Source organism: Neofelis nebulosa, chromosome 2 (genome assembly GCF_028018385.1).
Source record: "Neofelis nebulosa isolate mNeoNeb1 chromosome 2, mNeoNeb1.pri, whole genome shotgun sequence".
NCBI lineage: Eukaryota > Metazoa > Chordata > Mammalia > Carnivora > Felidae > Neofelis > Neofelis nebulosa.
Window position 1 is genome coordinate 182,284,881 of NC_080783.1, and position 25,076 is coordinate 182,309,956.

A 25,076-nucleotide genomic window follows, 5' to 3' on the forward strand; every position below is an offset into this window, starting at 1 on the left:
ATGATAAAATCCCCAGTCACCTTAAGATCACCTGCATGGCAGTAATCCGCATGCTGCGTTAACTGCAGCCAACTCTGAATCCCAAGACTCTCTCCCTGCCAGTCCTGAGAGGTCAGATGGCTCAAAATCCACCTGAACACACCCTAAGGAGGGTCAGAGAGACCTGAAGCTGTTATTACACACACACACACACACACACACACACACACACACACACACTGTGTGTGTGTGTGTGTGTGTTTCAAAACTCATTTGCTGTATAACTTTGGTTAAGCCATTTAAGCTTCAGCAGCATATTCCTTTATCTGGGAAAACAGGGATAATCCCTTATCCTCACAATCAGAGAATCACTGTGAGGGTTAACTATGTTAACACATAGACTAACAGCAGCTACCATTTATTCAGGGTCTGCCTTGTACCTGGCACTGTGCTAAGTGGCCTACTGTTACCCAATTTAATCCTGTGTGAAATGGGTACCATCAGGCCCATTGTGCTGATAAGAACAATAGACTAAGACATGTTAAGTAACCTGCCCAAAGGTAACCGGTAAGTAGGGTCCATGGTTAGGATCTGAATAAGCCCAGATCTGTGTGACTTTTGGGCTCAAGCTTTTCTCTCCACAGGGCATGGCTTCTGTGAAAAGGCACAGCAGAGTGTCCAGCATCAAGTAAGCACTCAAGGACATGCACACACTCTGCGCTGGGGTCTCTTCCCCTTCTTCACACTGACTGGGGATGCTTTGAGATTCTGGAGCATCCATGGCTCTGTTCCCACCCACCCCACCTCTGTGGGTTTTACATGGTGTTGGGCATTCTGGGTCTTCACTTTTCTTCTGCAGGCTCAGGGTTAATAGAACCAACTAGTCAGAGAATTTCTTTTCTTTTGGTAGTTCACACAGTTGCTTCAAACTAAGTATGGTTTAAAGTTTTTGTACTCTAAGTGTGGTCCCTGTACCAGTATTGTTGGCATCATCTGGAGACTTGATACAGAAATGTAATGATGTAAGAAATGCAGCTTCAGCTTATTGCTGTGTGGCCTTAGCTAACCAAGTTCAAGTAATGTCCCTACACATTGGTTTCTGAGAAAACCATACATCTAATCCTTAGTAGCAGGAAGGGAAGCACAGATGCGAAAGTCCTCAGAATTTCTTTGTATACATTATTTCTTTTCATCCCCCAATTCTGCATTCCCACTTTGTTCCTTTCTGATGCAGTAACTGTACCTGTAAAATGAACTTAAGATTACTTTTTCATGGAATTATTAGGGAGATTAAAAGTGATAATGCATGCAAAGTGCCTGGCATATAACGGATGCTCAGTGGATGCTGGTTCCTTGTCTTTCTTCTCTCATGCCCCATTAAATATTGCTTTCTACTATTGTCTATGAGACTGTTATCTTCTCATTGAGGTCCCAACCTTCTTAAAGGGAGAGAATGTTTTTGATGCTTTTCTTTTATATTGGAGCACATAATATGCTATAGGCACACAGACTCCATGTATAACAGGCATCTACAACATGCCAGATACCATGAGTGGGCCCCAAAATGACCAAGATATTGTTCCTGACTTCAGGAGACTTAATATGTAGAAGGGAAAAATAGATATAAGAATTAATTATAGCTCAGCAAAAATAATAAATATACCAGAGATATTTATTTTAAAACCATATATAAGAACAAGAACAATAACAAAAGTATACACATAACAGAGGAGATGAAGACTGATTCTGAGCAGAGTACAGAAGGCTTCCTGGAGGTAGAGGCACATGAGCTCAGCTTTGAAGAAACAGTAAAATTTTGATAGGATTTTCCTACCAAGGGATGACCTTCCAACCTGAGGGCTGAATCCAAGCACTGCATGAATTTACCCCACAGGTATTTACTGAACACTTGTCATGTGCGAGACATAGTTCCATTTACTGAGACTAGAAGAGAACAAAAATACTTGGTTTCTGCCATCACTGAATCTATATTCTGATTGAGGGTGATGGAGCAAGACAAGAAACATAAATAAAATATAAAAGTTGTCAGATGATGGTGAGTACTGGGGAGGAAATAGAGGAGGGAAAAGTATAGGGGATGGGGTTGCAATATTTTAATAGAATGGTCAAGTGAGGCCTCGCTGCTAAGGTGACGTGAGAGCAGAGACCTGAGGGAAAGGAGGCAGTCAGTCCCTTCTCTCTGAGGGCAGGGCATCCCAAACTGAAGAAATCTTTTTTTTTTTTTTTTTTAAAGGTTTATTTATTTATTTTGAGAGAGAAAGACAGAGAAAGAGAGGGAGTAAGCAAGAGGGGCAGAGAGAGGGAGACAAAGAATCCCAAGCAGGCTCTGTACTGTCAGCACAGAGCCTGATGTGGGGCTTAATCCCACAAACCATAACATGCTCCTGAGGCAGGAGCATGCCTGGAATGTCAGAGCAATGACACAAGTGAACGTGAGGGCAGCCCCCCACTGCACTTGCTAAGTGACTAAACAGGGGAAAGGGGCACCCCTGGTTTCTTCAAACTGACTCTATAATGCTGCGGAATAAGACATATATGAAAACCATGCCAGCCCACTCCCCTCAGCCCTGCAGATCAGGGGAACGATCTCACTGACATATCCTTTCAAAACCATCTCTTAATGTATCCCTGTTCCTCACTAGGTGAGGAGCAACTTGGGGCCAAGATGCTATTTTACTCATCTCTGTATCCCCAGGACTTACCAAAAGATCCATAACATTGTTGGATAGTCAGTAAATACCTGTTGGGTGAACAGATGAATATGATCTATTCACATACATACTTACATCCTCTTAACCCACTCAATTTCCCATATACCAAACAGAAAGGGACCAGGAAGAGGTGCAAACTTTTTTACCGGGGCCTTACCCATGTCCAGAAGAATCAGTACCATGAGACACATCTGAAAGACCTGTAGTCTTCAGTCCGAAGGAGAAACGACTCTAGAGGTGCTCAGAGCCAATTCTAATATTTGAAAGGCTGTCATGGGAAAGCAGGGGTAGGCTTGTCATAAGGGAGAGAATAAAGATCTGGGAGAAGAAAGTTAGGGAGCAGATTTCTGCCTTGATAAAAGGAAGAACTTTCTAATAATGATTGATGAGAGTGTGGCTGCCTTGTGAGGTGGTAAGGGTGCCATGACTAGAAGTATGCAGAGACCAATGTTTGTTATCAGGGAAGGGGGCAGCAGTCAGCAAGACGGACTGATCCCTTGTAACGCTAAGATGAAAGGTTCTAAATTATATTTTATTTATTAATTTGAGGAACAAGGGCTAAGTTTTTTATTGTTCATTTCTTGCATTTCCAGTATTCCTTGGTGACATCCGTGGCCTGAGGCTCTTTGCCACAGTCCTGTACCACCACACAACTGCAACCAACCACTTCAAGGGATTTTCCTTCTCTGTCAGTTTTACAGAGGCCTACCCATTCCCCTAGTTTCTTGTTGTCATTAACCTTAATTTGGTTGATTTGGTGTTCAGCACAAAGGGCCTCTGCCAGCTTGACATACATAGGTTCATCCAGTTGGACGCAAGCACACAAAGATGGGCTTGGTGCTTGCTTGTCTAAGGCTTTGGCAGCTTCGTGAATTCCATGTGCTAGGTCATCGTGGAATGAGTCTTTCAACACTTCTTGTAAAGCAGTATTAATGTCCATTATACCTCCAGCTACAATGCCTTCCCTGGCCATGGTGGTGGGTTATGGGTGGAGCCAAATCTTGAGCGTACCCTAGCCTCCCCCTCTGCACTCCTGGGCGGCAGCAGGGAAAGAGCTAAATCGTATTTATTTTAGACCCAACACTCCCAACGTGTTTCAGTTTATCCTGATTTCTAACTGAGGAAATAAAAAGGATAGAGAATAATTACTAAGCACCTACAAGCAAAACACGTTACATATATCATTATTTAAATCTTCACAACTTCTAAAGCAGACATTTTTTTATGTAACTACTATTTTTTTTAATTTAAATTCAAGTTAGCTTAAAAAAATTTTTGTTAAGTTTGAGAGCGAGTGTGATTGGTAGGGGGTGGGTGCAGAGAGAGGGAGAGAGAGAATCCTAAGTAGGCCCTGCGCTGTTAATGCAGAGCCCTATATGAGGCTCAAATCCATGAACCCATGAGATCATGACCTGAGCCGAAACCAAGAGTTGGTCCCTAAACCGACTGAGCCACCCAAGTGCCCCAAGTTAGTTTTTTTAAATGTTTATTTATCTTTGAGAGAGAGAGAGAGAGAGAGAGAGAGAGACTCTGACAGGGCGCTAGTGGGGGAGGGGCAGAGAGAGAAGGGGACAGAGGATCGGAGAGTAGGGGAGGGGCAGACAGAAGGGGGGAACAGAGGATCTGAAGCAGTCTCTGTGCTGACAGCAGCGAGCCCAACGTGGGGCTTAAACTCACCAACTGTGAGATCATGACCTGAGCTAAAGTTAGAGGCTTAACCAACTGAGCCGCCCAGGTGCCCCTTAAATTCAAGTTAGTTAACATATAGTGTAGTACTGGTTTCAGGAGTAGAGTCCAGTGATTCACCACTTTGAGGCAGGCATTTCTATCCCCGTCTTACAATAGGGGAATCTGAGGCCCAGGAAGTAGATGTAACATATCCAAGGTTATTTGGTTGCAGAATAGTAGCCAGACTCCTCTGATTCCAGAGCCTGTGCATTTTTTTTTTTGCTGTGCCCTGGTTTCTTGAATATGTGCTCATTTGTATGCTAAACACCTGCTGGACATGGCACAGTGTGTCTGAGACTTTGACAGAGCCTGAGTTTTCTAGTACTATCTCTAAGTCCTCATTCTTCTCATTTAATTTCAATATATACCACCCAAGTATCCCATTCCCACTTTCTAACTTGGTTGTGCCTGCCAAACTGGATCTAGTATATCACAGAATGACAGTCTTGGAAAGGACTTTAGTATCAATCATCTTCAAGTCTGTTCTCCAGATTCTGAAACTGAGGACTGAGGAAGAAGCAAGGAGTTCATGGTCTACTAGAAAGTCAGACTTATGAATAATAATGATAGTAGAGTATGGTTCAGTGTTATGACAGTAGGAGAGAGGGATTTCTGAGATTAATTCAAAAAGATTGATAGGAGACAGCCACACAATAGACGGAAAAGGGCATTCCAGCAGGAGGAGGAAGCATGAGCATCTATCCCTTGAGGAGACAGACCTGCCATTCTGTTCACAGCCACTACTTCCAGGAGGCCGCTGATTGTTGGTATCAACCTGAAATGTCAATACTGTTTCCAAGTTGAATCTGGGCTCAGATGTATATGTGACATCTCCCCATACCTCTGGCACAGATTCAAGAATCATTTAGGCATCTGAAATTCTGAGTGTGTCTGCTTTCTGCCAACAACAAACACTACTGAAAAAGACAGGACCTGGTCTCCCTTATTTCAAATTCTTGAAGTATTTAAAATTACATTGAACCAGTACTAGGTTATTTCCAGAGGCTACATTCTGGCTTCCTAAGTAGACGTAGTTTCCTTAGAAGCTGAGAACTCATCATGTAGCATCAAGATGGCAATGAGCAAAACACTTGTCCCACAGTGGGCATTCAGTATGAGCTTGCTGAACTAAATGTATTTCTTAATGGACCCTAAATCCCTTAAGGGCAGGGACATAGATCTTATTAATCTTGGTATGACCAATGTCTGGCACATAGTAGGCTTCCAATAAATCTATGTTTAATGAATGAATGAGTGAATGAACTCAATAAGTGAATGAACTCAATGAATAAATAGGAACAAAAATAGTTATTTTTTGAGTGCTTACCATGTGCCAGTTATTGTACTGAGTGCTTTATTTTTTTTTTCTAGCTTTACTGAGATATAGTCAACAAATATGACTGTAAGATATTTAAAGTGTACATCATGATGATATGATACGATTTGATATGATGTGCAATGATAAAACATTTATTTATTTACTTACTCATATTTTTGGTGAGAACATTTAAGTTCTAGCTGAGTACGTTATTTCTCTCATCTCATCTGCTCTCTGAAACAATCCTACAAGGTAGGCATTATCACTGCCATTTACAACCAAGAAGACTGATGTCCAGAGACCTCAGATCCCAAGACCTAAGTCCATCTGGCTCCAAAGTCCAAACAGGCTTTTAACAGAGTTTCCTGATTTCAGAGGCAGTATCACCCAAACTGTTCAAGTAAATGTGAAACAAAGCCTGTGTTACTGGGGTAAGGTTCATGGAAATGCAGAGTATACAAAATGATTTCCAGCAGTCCCCAGAGCAGGAAGGACTGGTTACAAAACTACAATATTCCACAAAGAAAGCCAACCGACAAATTCCCAAAGGAGGTTTTTTTTTTTTTAACCTCTTTTGGTTTGTCCTATAAAATAAGTTGCTCCAACGACAGATCTTCAAATATGTATTTCAATAATATACCTCAACAAATGACAAAATGAAACTAATCTGAACCCTATTTTTCTTCTGTCTGTTCAGGGAAGAAAGGCGATTCATGAGATAAAAAGCTAGTTTAAAAAAAAAAGCTGAAAGAGAAAAAATAGGTAATGTACAAGGGATAATAGAAACCTCAGTGACAACCACCTCACCCTTCAGCATTTATCACACAAAAACAAGTGTTCAGACTGATGACCCTGGGGCAATGAAAGATTCTTAATCGAAACAACACTCAATTAAATTATGTTCAGAATATTCTTACAGACAGGAAAGAATAGTCAAACATTTAAACATATTTTTAACAAGGGTTGAAACAAAAAGAGGAGGATTTTGGCAAACTCCCAGCTAGTCAGAGAAATGAACCAGAATTCTTAATTCTTGGTTGGCTTACTCTCACATACAACAAAAGGTCTGGATGTCAGACAGACAAGACTTTCCACCCAGAATGGATGCAAAACCAACAGGTGATTCCAGAAACGCAGCTGATGTTAAACGATGTTCTAACAACAACAAAGGAGGAAGGGGTAGAAAAAGTCATCAGGTTAGTAGTAATTGTATACACTGTAATTAGCCTTTGGGCAAAATGAGATTCTGTGGGTGAAATGTCTGTGGGTGAAAGGAAGTGCTGTGTGTAACACTAAGACAACGGCTTCCAAAACTCCCATCAGACACTGTGGAGAAGGCGTGTGTGGAGGCTTCCGATATCATGTTGGGATTTAGATTAAATGAGATAACTTATGTGAGAGGGCCTGGCACAAGGTAGATGCTTTATAAATATTAACTGAGTATAAATCTATTAAAACTGTCTTTATCCAAAGTAAAAGAAAATTCATGGCTCTCGATGAAGGAGGTGAGAAAAATAACTTGTCTGTGCAGAGCTAGAGGAGGACTTTGTCGGAGAATCTTTGTCAGTGTGTCATTTCTGAAATCAGGGCTTGGGGATCTCTGGCCTTGGATTCACCACTAACAGCGGTGTGAAATGCAGAGATGAGTACCCCATCCCCATCATCAAGGAGTTCACTGATAGTGAAGTACCAGACAGGAATCTCATGATCATGTTAGGATCTGACAAATGCTAAAATAGATATTTCCCAGATCCATGAAAAAAAAAAAAAAAAGAAACAAGAATCAAAGCACATTTTCCCTTTTCATCACCAGTCAGCTTGCAGATAAGAAATAAGACAACATCAAGAAACAAAAACCCAAGAACAAAAGGACTCATGCAGAAATGGGTCTGTAGTGTAAGAAGCAAGGAGGGAAGCCATCTTCTTTGATTTTTTTTTTTTTTTTTTAAAGCTAAGGGCTTCTTGGGGAATGGCTATTCTGTGCAAGTGTGACCAGCATCATTACACTGAGTCAAGTACCTGGGAGAGGTGAAAATGAAAGAATGCCCAGGAATGTGTGTGAGAATTGCAAAACATAAATACCTTCTATGGCTCACCTCTTTTGGGCAATGGAAAATGAAATGTTACCCTGACAATCAGAAAACCAAAGGAACTCATGATTTAAATCATGCCCAGAACATGCTTAGTACTCAGTAATTTTTAACAAAAATGCCTAATGTTTGATGGGGCTGTGTTGGTGCAGAAGGGATGGATCCATCTGGCACCATATTCGGTTTCTCCTGAGAGCCATTAAGACTTTCCTAGGACACCAAGGCCTCTGCTTGCCCACTCATGTGTAGTAGAGAACCCCACCTCTTTCTTAACAGAAAACAGGAGGTCATCAGGTAGGTACTATCCCAAACTGCCTCCTTCCCTTCTACTACAAACTTATCCCTAATAGAGCTCCTCCTGGCTTAGAATGACAGTCCATAAAATGCTGGAGGAAAAAAAGTTCCTAGGGCAATGTGATGTATTATACATTCCTTTTAAGATTTGTAACACGCATTAGCACAGACTCAAAGAAGCAGCGATTAAAAAAAAACAACCCTTTTTAATTTGGTTCACTTCAGTTTCCCAAACTCATTTGGTCACAGAACCTCTTTTAAAAAAACATATAACCTATTAAACACCTTTGGGAAAGACTTTTAGATGAGATTCCCAAATGAGCACTACTCTTTGAAACAGGACAGAACACTGCCTCAGGATATAATTACCCTAGCCTGGGGGTGTGGGCCCCAGCTCTGAGGTATAGTTCCTGAGATACCAGAGGGGCCCACAGGAAAAAGGAAATGAAGCCAGAGAACAGTTCTAAGGTCTCTTTTTACTGTAACAGTCTATGATTCTGTTTCTCAGAGGACACCACATAGACTTGCTCTGGGATAATCTAGACACAGGACAGAGATGCATAGTGGGGAGGGGGTCAGATGTCTGAAGACATATTTTCATCTTGTACAAATCTGGGTCTAGCTCACTATGTATCAGCATACAATAGCTCAAGGAGTTTCACTCAGAGAACCAAAGACCCAGGGGAGAGACAAAACATAATTGTGTGTGGCTGTATGGACACCAAAGCAGAAGTACACATATAGAGGTGCACAGATACAGCCATACACTTGCACATTATCTATACTTAACTAACTAGGCACAATACCCTGGGAGCCACTTTAGTATTGCAGATAAAAACAGAGTCAAACAGGATGCCTGGGCGGCTCAGTCGGTTGAGGTCTGACTCCTGATTTCCGCTCAGGTCATGATCCTTGGGTTGTGGGATTGAGCCCCATGTCGGGCTCCACGCTGGATGTGGCCCCTGCTTGGGACCGACTCTCTCTCTCTCTCTCTCTCTCTCTCTCTCTCCCCCTCTCCCTCTCCCCCGCTCGCGCACTCTCTCTCTAAAGTAAATTTTTAAAAAATAGAGTCAAACAAACATGGGTTCAATTTTGTTCTGACACTTAGAAGTTGTGTGACCTTGAACAAGTTAGTTAACTTTTCTGAGCCAGTTTCCTTACCTGTAAAATAGGGCTAATAATACCTACACCTCACAGAACTGCTGTAAGAATTATATACTATTTACCAGATGCTGTTCTGCGTGTTTTATATGTTGATGCTCACAATAATCCTATCAATATCCCTATGTTACAAATGAGAAAACCGAGGCACAGAGAGGGGAAAAACTTGCCTGTTACACAGCTAGTAACTAATGAGGCTGGGATGCTAACACAAGCAGTCTATGTCTTAATCACAAAGCTATCCTGCCTAGCACAGTTCCAGATTATAGTAGGTCTATGATATTCCCCGGGAAGACACAGACACACATACACAAATATACAAATACCCTACACCTCCTCTTCCTCTCTTGGATTTAAAATGTGCTGTTTTTGTCATTAGTTTGTTACACGGGCAGTTCAAGAGGGCAGCATGCAGACACCAGCTTCCCAAACACAAGGATCCTACGTGGCTCTTCAAGGAACAGAAGAACAATTCAACATTATAAATGATGACTCACGACCACTATTTTCACAAACAGCCTGCTAATTAAACTTTCTTATGAACCTTGCTAACCAATTTTTCCAATGCATGGAGGAAAAATCATTCATTATAGACCGGAATCCGAAATCTAATATTAACAGCACAAGTAGGATCTGTGGCATTGTAATTTGATCAGCTTGAGCATTAATAACAGTTAGACACTGATGTCTGAGGCAGTTAATCAGCTTTTGTTGAGATGTACATAGATAACTGAACAAAACATCTGGAAGACAGACTAGAAAGTAAAACTAGCTTATCACAAGGGGTTTAGTATTTGCTTTATCCTTACAAATCCCCTCGTCACAATGTTCTATCTTCTAGGTGACCACAGTAATATCCTGAATTGGTATAGCACTTTAACGACTTACCAACACATTAGTAGCCCATCTCCCATCAACACACAGTAAGGTGGAAAGAACCAGTGTCGTTTTTCCCATTTTATGTACAACAATCTGAGGCACAGAACAGTTTGATCCACTGAAAGTCCCATAGCTATAATGAGAACTTGGTGGAACCTTCCATTTTATCATGTTGCCACTCATAGAGGTGGCCTGGTTTTAAAAACAATCTCAGAAATCATCCTGGCATTTTCAAATACTGAACTGAAGGCTTTCATTTACAATCTTCCAGAACTACTAAAACTGCTATTCATTATTACCGTAGCTATTTCTGAGGTTTACTGGAATACATCCTACACAGCCACATGCAAGACTCAGGATGAAACAGCAAGAATGCGAGGGACCTTCTCTGTGAAAGTCTCTTGTTCCAACTGGCAACAGCATGTGGTCAGACAGACATGGGTACACAGACAGCTCGGTCAGTCACTTCAAACAACGTGAGCTTTGGTTTCCTCATCTAAAGAATGGGGCTGCTATTACCTCTTGGGGTTGTGGTCAGGATTAAATGAGATAACAAATATAAAGCAACTGGCATCCAGCAGTTCTTAATAAATGTAAGGTCCCATTCCACTCTCCTGCCTTCTCATACGGCATTTCCTATTTCCTATTTGGAATTATATAACTGAGGACTGAACCAAGAACAAATAGATACCTACTTTTCCTTTCCTCTGTCTTTATCCATCTATTGGCCCAGGGGTAGGACACTTGGTGAGAAGAGGGAAGCAGTCAAGAGACAGAAGGGGCCCCTCCCATTTATAGGCTGCTTTAGTTTACAAGTGCCTCCACATGTGTCAGCTGTTTGAATTCCAAGTCCCATGCAAAGAAGGTAGGGTAAGGATCTATCTTCGTATTGTATGCCGAGAAAATGGGAGGTCCACAAGGAAAAAGTGACTTATGCAAGGCCAGGCACATACCTATTATGTGTGTGTGTGAGAGGGGCTGGGGAGTAATGCAAGATATTATTGATATCTGTCTCACTTCTGGTTAGAGTTCACTGCACTGTGTCTGGTATTTCTGAGAAGGAAGCATTCGGTATGTGTGTGTATGTTGGGGAGGGTAGAACACTCTGGGGTAGTGCTGTATTTCTTTTGTACTTAGACAGTGGTCTGTCTCATTGAAAAAGCTCCACTTACTGGCAAGGGGCACTGGGGAAGAGAAAAGGTGGCTGAGAACTAGTTCCAGTTTCCAGGGTCAGGGCCAGAAGGTGAGAGTAACATTTGATTTTCCTGCTTGCTGTCCAGCTCAGAGTCCTGGGCAATGCAGAACCTGCCAGAACTCACTGCAGGGACCCTTACCAGGAAGATGGTAGCAGAGTACTGAAGTGCCTGTGTGCCCAGCCTCAGGGTTTGAGGGGAGAGGGGAAGACTGAAGAGATCTGGAGACCAGTTAATACCTCAGTTCATGGCAGCAGGCAAGGAAGCTCACTTCAGAACACTTCCTTTGGCACATTGTTTACAAAAACAGTGAAAACAGGGACTCCAGTCAGGCAGCCTCTGTCTGTCACAGACTTCCTTGGCCAGAAAAAAACATGTCAATCAATCCAACATGGGCTCAAGCAAGAAAGATGAAGAAAGAAAAACTCTATGTATGTGAGTTCAGGCTTCATATCCCATCCTGTATTATAGCTGGCAAGTGTCTCCACAGAGGTCTGTGGGCTAATGGGAGTGTCGGGGGGAAGGTGGGGGGGGGGCTGGGATCCTGCTTACCACTTGAGAATGGGATCAAGGTTGTCACCACCCATTTTTCCTTCATGTAAAGAAAACTTAGGCTAAGTGGTTGGTTACTTCTCAGACAAGTCACCTAGCCACATGTAATTTAATTTTCCTTCTGGTTCTCCTTTTACCATTCATTCTATGCCCATTTTGCTCTACCTTGCTTTTTAAAAAACCCATAGCTATTTTAATTCTAGCTCTCTTTCATATTATCTTACAAAGCCAATTCAAATCCTCTTTTAATCAAATGGCACGTGAGTACATAAAAAGGCAAAAAGAGGAGGCAGGACAGGCAGCAAGCAAAGAAAAGAAAAAAAAAGAAGAAAGAGCAAGGAAAACAAGAAGCCAAGTGCTCTTGACTCAAGTCTTCTTTGGGGGGCTCTGGCTTCAATATGTTGGCTATTTTGATAGGGTCAGAGGAAGTACTGAATGTCAAAGCCTTTGAAAACAGACACAAAGGGAAATTTGGGGGATTATTAAGTATACGTTTTATGCTCATACCACCAATAAAATGATTAAATCTGAGTCAAGATGTTTGTGGTGAGAAGTTCCATTATCAGCCATAGGAATTAGAGTAATTACCCGAACTATCTGTATCCACTTAATGGTAATGGGACCTCACATATCACCAGACATCCAACTGCAAAACAAGGGCCAAGCAGAAAACCAAATTTGTAAGTCAGCAAGAAACTGAAGTAGGTGCAAGGAGAGTCACGGAGAGAACTTGTGCCTGACCTCAGCAAGATAAACAATGATCCTCAAATCACAGACGCCATGGGGAGTCTGCAAATTGTCCACCTCCTTCTGTGTTAAGTTGGGTTATTTATTAGGAAAGTAGAAAAAAATACAGACTTTAGAGTCTGACAAACTTGGGTTCAAATCTTAGCCCTACCACTTATTAGCTATGACCTTGGATAAATTACTTAACCTTTCTGAGCTTCAGTTATTTCATCAACACAAAGGGGCCACTAATAACACTTTCTCACGGAATAGTCCTGACTGTTCCATTCACTATCCCTTGAAGATGTCTCTGAAGCCTTGCTCAACTGCTTCCCTCTTCATGGACTGGTCTCCCACAACCTGCTCTCTACCAAGATCAAGGCTCATTTGACACTTGTTCTGAGAACCCCAGCCTACTGTCGTCTTTCTCTCTTTTGAACACCCATAGCTGATGTGTTCATATTCATTTAGCACAGCCAGAGTGACAAGGTAACAGATCACAGACTTTGCAGTCAGACAGATCTAACCCCACTCTCCAGCTAACTGTTCTAAGTCTTGGCTTCCTTATCTATAAAATGGGGATAATACCACTGATCATACATAACTGACATAAAGCTTCAATGAGATAATATATATAATACGTAGCTGACACATAGCAGGCATTCCATCAAAACTCCGTCCTTCTGTGATGCGTCCCTCTGTGCTAATGAAACTACTAGCCAGGGTCAGGAAGGGTCAGTTTGGACCTTGGTGAAAAACGAAACAAACACCCCCACCCCCACCCCCACTACCATCACACGCAAAACAGTAAAGGCGGACAGACATGCGTTCCAGACCCTTCCAGACCTGCAGGCTGCCGTAGGACCCCATACTTTGTCCTGGCTTCCCCCATCACTGCCCTGCTGGCAGCAACGTGTGGGCACGAACTATGTCTTATCCTCTCTGGCTTCTTCACAGACCCTGATACAGAATTTAAGAGAAGAGAAGGAAAGGGAATAACATTTATTTGGTCTGAGAGAGCAGACACTAAATAAATACTGTTGGCTGAATGAAAATGTTTTACAAATGTAAAAGCTTTATCCAAATATATGGTCTCTATCTGAATTTTATCTTCTCTCCAAACTAGAAATATCTTCTCCCATCAAAGCTCAATTTGGGGACTGTAGAAAAAATAAAAAGGCAACTTAAAGATCTTTAGTTCTTACAAGGAATGAAGACAGATACAGAGTTCATCAGTTAAGAGCAATAAGGGAGATGTGGAATGGGGCTGTTGTGGGGTGGGGGAGGCAGACTGAAAGGAGAAATCACCCTGCCACACCTCCCAGAAGACAAGAAAAAAAATGAATTTCCCATTAACACATTTCAGAAAGCACTTTCCTCCTACCCTGAAGCTGATGAATTACATTTTTAGATAATGTGTGGAAATTTCAGTTTGACATTACCTTCCTGCTTAGTTCCTAGTCTCAATCAACCAGGTCATTCTACAGAGAAGGGGGAGGGAGTGAGGGAAGGAGTGTGTGTGGGGGTGTGTGTGTATGTACTGGGGGAAGGAGGGGAGGCTGGGTGAACAGGGAATTGGTCCTACGAACCAAACAGTCAGCTAAAGCACAGAAATAGAAAATCCTTAAAATACCCAGGCCTGATTCACATCCCAGGTAAAAATCCTTTGAGACATTTCTCTTGGGACATGAGAATACTTTCCTACGGTTATCTGAGTTTGGAAGCGGGGCAGAACCATCTAGTATGGAAGGGAAGATGAAGGGGAAGATAGCCAGGGGGCAAAAGGAAACCATACCTGCTCTATAATCCTGACTCCTGCCACCCTGGGAAAAGAATTATATCCAAAGGAGCAGAATGTACCTGTATAAGTTCTAATCCTCACTGATCCATTCAGTTGCCAACCTATCCTAATTAGAAAGTATGGAAGCTCTCTGCCCCATGGGTGTGTAAGAGGCACAATAATTACATGGTTTACTGTTTACACTTAACATTCTGACATCTTCCAGTTCCCCTTAATAAGGGAGACCCCTATTCTTCCATTTTGTAACCCTACTAGGCTGCCAAATCTTCTCCATAACTGAATATTTTCCATTCACCCCCAACAATAATCACTTTCCCTCCCCAAGTCCACAAGTCAAAATTCTTTCGTTCTTCTTTGTGGAATACAAGTAAGATGACTGCAGGGGGATGAGAAATAAAATGACAGATGCAAATCTGCCTGATTTTCCTTTGAATTCAAGAAACACATTGCACTGTACCAAACACATTTTCAAAGTCAGCAGCAAAATGTGCTGATAAATGCTACTATTTCCTGTACCTTTCTCATCACTAGCCCTCTGATGTGCATGTAGAAAAGTTCATTTAGCTAATCAATATCTTGGGATTTTCTTGGATTATACATAATTGAGACTGGGTTTTAACTATGCTTACATTTAAGGCAGCATCCATTTTAATACAGTGCTTGCAAAATCAAGAAAAAGAAAACACAGTGAAGAGTATTTTGTGAAGAGACAAAACCTGAAGTTAAAAAACCACTCTGTTCTTCCTTGTTCAGGTAACTGGTGACCTGCTTAATTAAAAAACCACTGGTCCTTATTGTTATTTTTTTAATGTGTAGTATGTTCTTTTCCAAAACAAAAGATTTTGAACTCTAATTGTGTTTTCCCTGAACTGAAAGTTTTCATTCCCTGGGTAATATAAGCTGAGTTCATTTGTTAAGGGGAGAAGTCAGTTGAGTATTTTTAGAGAAACTGCCAAAGATAAACTATAAATTGGACAACTCACAATTAGTCAGACAGTCCTGGGTTCAAGTCCCAGCTCCTCCACTTGGAAGCCAAGACACCTTGGGCTAATTACTCAGTTGTTCCTAAGTCCAAGTTTCTTCATCTGTAAAATAACTATCTTGAGGATTACATGAAATTCCATCAATTCATCTCAGCACAATGCTTAGCACATAGTGCACAATAAACACTGGCTATTATTGTGAGTCTCCAAGAAATCCAAATTTACTATTTAAATGAGCTACTCTATTTAAAGCACTGAATACCATGCCCAAAACACACAGAAGGCACACAGAAACATACAAAAACTTCTGCTATTATATTTATTTGGCTGGGTGTTGTAAGAAAGTATGCCAATAAACTCACCTTAGGGCTGAATTCACATTTTAGGAATGAATTAAAAGCACTTTCATATTTTAGGATTTTTCAGGGCCTTTTATTGTTTATAAAGTTATCTCAGAAGTAAAACTCACTCAAATTTCCATACTGCCCTAGAAGTACAGTTTCTTGAAAGTATATGAGGTAACATAAAGCAGTCCACAGTCCTCACTGTCCTTTCTCTTTTTAACCCAAGAGACCATACTCCATGCAATGCCTCCTGACCTTAGAGGGCCCTAACAATCCCCCCACCCCCGCTGCTGTACCCACATGTCACCTACTGAGAGGGACACACAGGATTAATAGCATTTTCACAAATCTGAGAAAGAATAGAAGTTAACCAGTGGCACGAAATCAAAACTGAGTTGGTTCCTTTAACTGGAGATGTGATTCCAGATACAAAGGTGGTGGCAAAGCATTCATCCTGATGTCCACAGCAGTGAAGGGTCTTTTTTGCCTTGTTCTGCCTTTTCCACTGAATAACATTAATTACGCCAAAGCCAAGTGTTATAAAGAAAAAAATGAAAAAAAAAATGGGCTAGAGGTGAGGTTTAGGAAATGCTGTCTTTGTCAGGGTGCAACTCTAACCAGCTTCGTTTTTTGGTATGCTTAACTTCATCTGGTGATGCTGCTTCATAATAGATTACTGTGTCCTAAGAGGCATACTCTAGCTCTACTTCGTGTGTCCAAAACACAAAGGAATAAAAAAGGCTTTTGTTCTTAGATTGGAATTTTAGCTCTATACCTTTGCTTTTCTTCCCTCTACCTAAATCCTAACCTCATCTTTCAAACCTCTCCCAGCAGCTCCAGCTAACACAAACCTCACCCTTTCTCAACCATCTATAGTCCTTACAGTCTGTTCCATGCCCTGGACACTCTATATATTCAGCTTTATAACAGATAATGTTCAGTTTGGACCACTCCGTCCTCAAAACCCTCCCTTCAGAGCTCTTAACTGCCTGAACTGGGATTTAAAAAAAAAACAAAAAAACAAACTACACTGCATGGGCACATGAAGAGTAATATCAAGTAAAAATTCTTTTTGATCGCTAGAATGCAAAAAATCACACGAGCTAGACAAGTAGATCAAAACTGTTTGTTTTACATGGATTCATTTCTGGGGATTTTTCTTTGTTACTTTTTTTCTCCTTTCTGTCTTCCTTTTGGAGAGCAGTGATAACGAGGTAGACAACTATTAAAATGTAATTTAGCATCCCAGTTCCGCTGGCTTTAAGACATACCCTGAGCCATCTAACTGCATCCTGCCTAAGCCATGTTTCCTCCCCTAAAATACTGAGCATCTCTAATGCAGTCTCAAAGCTTGAAAAAACAAAAGGGCAACAAAATTAAAAATGAGAAACTAATTCAATTCTTTGCAGTTCATGGGAATAATATAATTTCTACCAGGAGTTTGATGTTTTTTTGCCTGAGTTTTGAGGTTGCACAAAAGCTTGTGGGCCACACACCATGTCCCTTTCTCTCCAGCAGCAGAGTCTGCAGATGGATGAAAGAGAAAAATGAAGAACATGGCTTCCTGTGCCATCACGTGTCCACGGCTGCACACAAAAGCAAGTTGGGAGACATGTTTTCTCTCTCTGGTACCTAGATTATCCTGATAAGCGTCCTTTTAAAATTGGAAAAAGAAAATCTAATATCACTGAGAAGATAAGTAACAGAGATGTCCAAAAGCACTATAACAGAATCTTAAACCTGGCACTTTCAGTAAATTTGGTTCTACTCTGAAGGCTGAGTTGTATCCCCAGAGGATGATAAATATTGTTATCTTTGCCTCCTGTTATACACAGGAGTCTAGTTTAAAGCCATGGTGCATTAGGTAGAATCTCCAGAGGGTGGCCAGCAACTACTGCTCAGAGGATCAAAATGTTTCATTGGGTTATGGGGCCAGGGTTAGGCGGGGATCTTCGCTTAACACAGGCAGGGGCATCCTGCACATACTTCCCCATAAAATCATGCTTTTGGAATCTGGGGGTGAACCCCAGCTCCACCACCTGGCAATAATTGTTTTGCAGGGGGAAATTACTTGACCTCACAAGGTTTCAGTGTCCTCATCTAAGAAAATGGATGTTATTCTCAGGGTTAAATCAAATACGGTATGTCTAGTGCTTAGCAAGTACCTAGCATAAAGTATCTGATAAATGATAGCAATTATGTCCTCAGCACCAAACACTTAAGCCCATGCCCAAATTTCCTCTATGTGTTTTCAAATGGAGAATTCATTCACAACCCACAGCCAGGAGCCAACCCAGCCTACCTACAATGCTTTCAACAACAAGTCTCACTCTCTTTCTCTTCCTCTGAGTGTCTCTCTTTCTCTTTTTTTTTTTTTTAATTTTTTTTAACGTTTTATTTATTTTTGAGACAGGAAGAGACAGAGCATGAACAGGGGAGGGTCACAGAGAGGGAGACACAGAATCCTAAACAGGCTCCAGGCTCCAAGCTGTCAGCATAGAGCCCGACACGGGGCTCGAACTCACGGACCATGAGATCATGACCTGAGCCGAAGTCGGCCGCTTAACCGACTGAGCCACCCAGGCGCCCCTCTCTTTCTCTTAATTTGGTAAGCGGGAACCTTCTAAAGGAATCCATTCGCTTAGGGAGTGGTTTGGGCTGGAAAATCTTAATCTTGAATTCTTATCTCTTCGCCACTTCCCACCCCCCAATCCTCCCACTAGATATTTAAACTCCTTGTAAACTTCACAGGATCGAGATGTATTGAGATCTGTAGGAGGTGTTGGAGGAAAAGGGGGGACTGGGATGTTAAAAATCAGGGCAACAAAAATACTTATGATGTCATTTACCCTGACTTCTGAACCACCGGCAGCAGCCTTTCAACTTGCCTGATGTTCCACCTCGCCTCTCCCAGCCTGTGTTATCACCTCCCACCAAATGTAGGCCTCAGAGGGTCTTCCATTAGAGCGATTCTCACTCCTTCCCCAACTCCCCACAGCCCTCTCTCCCTCCTTCTCTGACTTTTAGCGTAGTCAATTAAACCTGAACAACTGGTGGATGGAGGAAATATGCTGCATCTATGGAATGGTACAGCAGGGACCAGTTTCACTGTTAATTTAAAATGCTAGAATTAATTAGGTAGTGTAAATGAAGAATTTAATAAGCACTCTTTACAACCACAAGTTCTACTTTTATTAAACACTGCTACCAAATGAGGGCAAATATCTCAGTTCTCTTATATATTTCCTTGCCTCATTCCCAGAAGTTCCCTGCAAATAAAAAAAAATTTTTTTTGCCTGAAATTTAAAAAGTGCATAATTATAAATTTATGCCTGAATTATATTTCTGCTTTCAACCCATAAGCTTCTTCTTTAAGCTCAGATGCTACTGTCTCTGCTTGTGCTGGAGAGGGTGCTAAACAAACCAAAGTTGACAATTTTGGTTTTGTATACCAAATTAAAGGCTGTCTTCGAAGCTGTCACTCCTATTCAAATCTACTCGGTGAACTACCAAATTAGCATTCTTTCAGTAAAGGAATCTGCTTGTTTAAACATGTGTCTTTAGAAAACAAGGAACAACACCATGAATCAGTACTTTTAAAAAATCTCACTACAGTTCTAAGGGAAATCTTTTGAAAAGGTGATTAATAATATTCACTAATATAGCTGGCAGAGTCCCTATTTAGAAGGTAAGGCTACACCAAAAATACATTTTCTATACAGGAGTGGGAGGAAGAATCATATGCTTAACTGGTTTTAATTTTGTGTGAATTATCATCCTATTATATAAAGATTATTCAGGAATCTAAACATTGGCTGTCTGAGAGGACAGGCAATTCTGTTAAGGATGGATGATATGGTGCTCTCAGATAAGATCATCAAAGCTCCGGTCCTATTTGGAGACCTTGATAAAATTTCTCTGTTCAGCCACTTTCCTTGTAACATACTACATGCCTCTGTAATAACAACATCTCCCATTTACTAAGATACCACTATGCAATAGGCGTTACACTATCCAGTCTCTCACTTAATTCTCAAAATAAGCCCTTTGAGATAAATATTATTTTCCAATTTTATAGATGAGGAAATTAATTTTGGAGGGTTATGTGACTTTTATTTTCAACAGTTATTTTAGTTTTATGATCTTGCAAGGTACTTAATTTATATAGAAGACAAATTTACAAGTGAATTAGAAGAATTGGAGAACACATACAGCTATGTGCACACGTATACACTGGATTCTCAGACTTAAAACCAAGATGATGTATCTTCCTATTTTAATGACAGACTTTCCTTTTTCTTAATAGGTCAGTTGCTTGTCAATTAAACTGTCCAGAGAAAAGGAAACAAAAGTCAACACTCAAAAATGACAAATGCTCAGGTGGGCGGAATGATTTTAGGAATGGAGCATCAGAGATGAGCAGCTGCACTCTGTCATGACGTAGCCCAGTAGATTTCTAAGAAAATATTCTCACTTCCAAAAAGATTACGGGGACACTTCACTCCAAAGAATTACAGTATCAGTGTCTGGCAAACATTAGGTCTTCAGCAAATGGCTGTTGATTAGAAAAACATCGGAAGCTAAAATGTTCAAGTATTGAAATTGTAAGGGTATTGTGTTACTATTAAGTAAAAAGTCTCTGACTTCTCAAAGAGTATCCTCAAAACAAAACAAAACAAAACAAAATACCTCAAATACAGATCTTCATTAAGCTTCTCCCTCCTACTGCAGAGTAGTTTTATTCCAGAATAATCTGCTATCCTTACAGCCTACTTCTCCCAGAGACAATGGGCAGTTGTGATCTCCGTCCACAATGGCTCCCCCACCCCATTAAAACACTGTCTCAGACACTGGACACACACAAGCCAAATGCTTGAGAGGAAAGGAATAGATAAAAACTAGCATGGAGTACAGGGAGGGTGGAGGGCAGAACTGAGAACTATAGAACAAAGGGAAAGGGTGGCTGATTGAGAATAAAAGGGGATCAAACCAAAGGGTTATTTCACAGAAAGTAAAGCTTGAGGAAGCTCCAAAATCTCATCTGCTTCCAAGTCCTACCAATCTGCAGAATGGTTTTATGTAGTGTACACACTTGCAGGAGCTTACGACTGTGTTCCTACGCCATTCCTGAAGGCAGGATACACGATGCAGACACTCAGATGCATTAACCATTCGCCGTGCGTGCGCGCGCGTGTGTGTGTGTGTGTGTGTGTGCGCGCATTCCTGCTAAGGTCTGCACATTCAACGGAACAGATAGCTGCTGATCCTAAGCTTAGAATATTGAAGAAGACCATACCTGTAATTTTGTCTCTCACGAGTTTGCAGGATTCTATTTCACCAATGCTCCCAAAGAGACTCCTGAATTCCTCCTGGGTCATGTTCTGGGGTAAATAGTTGACTATGAGGTTGGTTTTGCTGTCATCTGTGGCTGCCCCTGTCTGCATGGGAGAAGGACAGTTTCTATTGTTGCTGGAGGGTCCATTGCTTGTATTGGATGTCGGGCCATTTGACACCTGTGGCTCCATGGTGCTAATTATCTAAATAAAAATAAAAATAATAAAAATAAACCTCCTGAAATCTCAAAGACACAAAGTCTCTTTCAAGATTTTATTTTATTTTATTTTGTACTTTGAAAAGGGAACAAGATAAAGCAAGATGGAGCAAAAGAGACTGGGTTGTGAACACATCCAATTTAGAAGCATGTTTTTAACCAAAATGTTAAACTCCCTTTGCTATTTTTAGGCCAGCCCATAGATTTTGAACACAGACTAGAATGCAATGGGAACGCTCCCATTATTTTGTTAATGAAAAGCTAATTCCTGTTTTCATTACACAATCACTCTCAGAAATGTATACTTAAGCCACACCAAATTATAATTAAAATGTAAAGTAATAATCATGATTAAAATTATAGTTCCATTAAAGCTGAAAAACTAAATATAGAGGTCTATGCTCACAAGATCAAATACAGTACCTGTTTATTAACTATCTTATAAAGTAAAATGACATTAAATTAAGTGGGGGCCGTTCCGTATCGGAAGGGTTTGGATTGTCACTGATGTTTAAGCACTGATCAAACTTCAGATTTCATCAACACACACCAAGGAGCTGCTAAGTCATCTGATGATTCTTCTCCCTAGCCACTCCATTACTGTTTCTCCTGGACCTTTAATAAAATAAAGAACATAAAGGAAAAGGTCTCTCTGGGTATCCACCTTAGGTCCAGCACAGCCTGAGGCTATCCTCTCACACTTTATTCAAAAAGGACTTTCTGTGGATTTAAATACTTAATTAAACAAAAATTTCCACAAATGTGTGAACTGTTCCAGGCAGCATGTATGGGAAAAAAGACAAATAAATCTTAGTCTCTAGCCTCAAGGAGATTACAGTCTATGGAGGACACACACCGGCAAATGGCTCACAGTAGGACAATGGGCATGTAGTAGGGGAACAATTAGCCCTGCTTTATAGGATGTGATTGAGGAAAAGTACTGAGAAGATGAAGCAGGAATAAAGTTCTACGGGAAAAATGAATTTAAGCTCATGGAGCCTGGTTGTAAAGAGGCCCTGTATGGCATGACAAACATGGAGAATCATAAAACTGCAGAGCCAGAAGTCACTTAAGAAAATAAAATCTAGTAAAATCTAGTTCAAAACTCTCATGTTTGAGATGAATTCCAGAGACATCCAGTGAACTGTGTCATTGCAAACTGGGTCAGAGAATGGGCCTACAGTTTTCCTGGCCCCGAATGCAGCCCAGCAGTCCCCCTTTTCCATTCTATCCTATCACCATCCCTTACTAGTCCTTCATGATAAGACTTCCATTGCCTCCGAAATTGATCAATTCTCTGGAAATGGAATCATGCTCTGCCATTCACTAGCTGTGTGACTTTGAGTAAGGGACTTCAATTCTAGGAGCCTTAGTTTTCCTCATTTGTTTTTTTGTTGTTGTTGTTTTTGTTTTAATTAAAAAAATTTTTTTTACATTTATTTCTTTTTGAGAGACAGAGAGAGACAGAGCACAAGTGGGGGAGGGGCAGAGAGAGAAGGAGACACAGAATCCGATGCGGGGCTCAAACCCACAAACCGTGAGATCATGACCTGAGCTGAAGTCAGATGCCCAAGTGACTGAGCCATCCAGGCACCCCTAGTTTTCCTCATTTGAAAATGGGAACACCTGCCTTGCGAGGTGGTGACATGATGTACAGAAACCACTTGAATAGTAGTGGGAATGTAATTCACATTCATTGATATTTATTTGTTTTTATTTTTTAAAAGGATTATATTGTTAAGTAATCTTCATACCCAATATTGGGCTCGAACTTACAACCCCGAAATCAAGAGTTGCATGCTCTACTGACTGAGCTAGCCAGATGCTCCCATCATTGATATTTATTAAAGTCACTCTACCAATTGTCTGACATCACTTGTCTCACTTCTCACAAGAAGGCAATGAGGCATATTCTCATATTCTCCACATCTTGTAGACAAGGAAAGCAAGGCTTAGCAGATATCTGATAACTAGCAGCTTCCATTATCATCACCATTTGTCTATTGAGAGAATTTCTGGGGGATAAGCACTTTTATATCATACACATGTAGTAAAGTGTGCAAACCTTAAGGGTACAACTCAAAGAATGTTTACAAAGAGAACACAATTCATACCTGAGTAGTCACCTTTCAGATCATGATATAGAACATGACTAGCATTCCAAAAGTCTTTCTTGTGTCCCCACCTCCATCATTCACACCTCCCGAAGGTAACTGACTTCTAATCCAGAGATTTGTTTTATCTGTTTTTGAACTTTAAATACATGGAATCACACAATATGTACCCTTTCATGTCTTTTCACACATTATGTCTAGGTGTCATCCATGTCGTTAGATATAGTGGTAGGTTCTTCTTCTCCACTGCTGTAGAGAATTCCACTGTATAAAAATATTGGGGGCAACTGGGTGGCTCAGTCAGTTAAACATCCCACTCTGGTTCAGGTCATGATCTCACGGTTTGTGGGTTCGAGCCCTACATAGGCTCTGTCAGTGCAGAGCCTGCTTGGGATCCACTGTCTCCCTCTCTCTCTGCCTCTCTCTCTCTCTCAAATAAATAAACATTTAAAAAATTAGGGGCACCTGGGTGGCTCAGTCAGTTAAGCGTCTGACTTTGGCTCAGGTCATGATCTCACAGTTTGTGAGTTTGAGCCCCACGTCAGGCTCTGTGATGACAGCTCAGAGCCTGGAACCTACTTCAGATTCTGTGTCTGTCTCTCTCTGCCCCTCCCCCCCTCAAAAATAAACATTAAAAAATTTTTTTAGATCACATTTTGGGGTGCCTTGGTGGCTTAGCTGGTTAAGTGTCAGGTTTTGTCTCAGGTCATGACCTCATAGTTTGTAGTTTTGAGCTCCGTATGGGGCTCTGTGCTGACAGCTCAGAGCCTGGAGCCTGCTTTGGATACTGTGTCTCCTTCTCTCTCTGCCCCTCCCCCACTCACACTCTGTCTGTCTCAAAAATAAATAAACATTAAAAAATTTTTTTTTTAAATCATATTTTATTTATCTCTTCTACTGTTGATAAACATTTGGGTTGTTTCTAGTTTTTAACTATTTTGATAACGCTGTTATGAGCATTATGTACTTGTCTTGTGGTTTACACACACACACATTTCTGTTGGGAATATTCCTGGGAGTCTATTTTTGGGTCATAGAGTATACTTATGTTCTGCTGTAGTAGCCACTGTCAGTATCTTTTTTATTTTTTATTTATTTTAAAAAAAAATTTTTTTTTCAACGTTTTTTATTTATTTTTGGGACAGAGAGAGACAGAGCATGAACGGGGGAGGGGCAGAGAGAGAGGGAGACACAGAATCGGAAACAGGCTCCAGGCTCTGAGCCATCAGCCCAGAGCCCGACGCGGGGCTCGAACTCACGGACCGCGAGATCGTGACCTGGTTGAAGTTGGACGCTTAACCGACTGCGCCACCCAGGCGCCCCTGTCAGTATCTTTTTTAAATGGCTGCACCAATTTACACTCCCACCAGCAGAGTATGAAAGTTCCAGTTGCTGCTCACCCTTATCAATACTCGTTGAGACTTTCTTAGTTTGGTTTTATTTTTGCTTATTTTCTCATTGAAGCAGAGTGATAAAGTAAAAAAGGAATATATTTTTAGTCAAGGCAACAGCTGATTTAAATTGTAGTTCCACCACCTGTTAGCTATGTGCTCTCAGGCAGGTTACATCAATACTCTGAGCCTCAGTTTCCTCTTTGTAAATTGGAATAAAGCCTCTCGTGTAGGTTTATC

The 25,076-nt window shown here is 41.1% G+C and overlaps 1 protein-coding gene and 1 pseudogene across 8 annotated transcripts in view; both read right to left on the minus strand.

Annotated features, from left to right (window-relative positions):
- Window positions 1-25,076, minus strand: part of ELAVL4 (ELAV like RNA binding protein 4) — a 142,995-nt gene that overhangs the window by 31,241 nt on the left and 86,678 nt on the right. For all 8 annotated transcript variants that reach the window (XM_058717432.1, XM_058717434.1, XM_058717429.1 and 5 more), the window contains exon 2: window positions 21,077-21,317. In XM_058717432.1, the coding sequence (XP_058573415.1) occupies window positions 21,077-21,317 (241 nt within the window). The remainder of the gene's footprint in view (window positions 1-21,076; window positions 21,318-25,076) is intronic.
- LOC131504749 (small ribosomal subunit protein eS12-like) lies at window positions 3,286-3,684 on the minus strand (annotated as a pseudogene).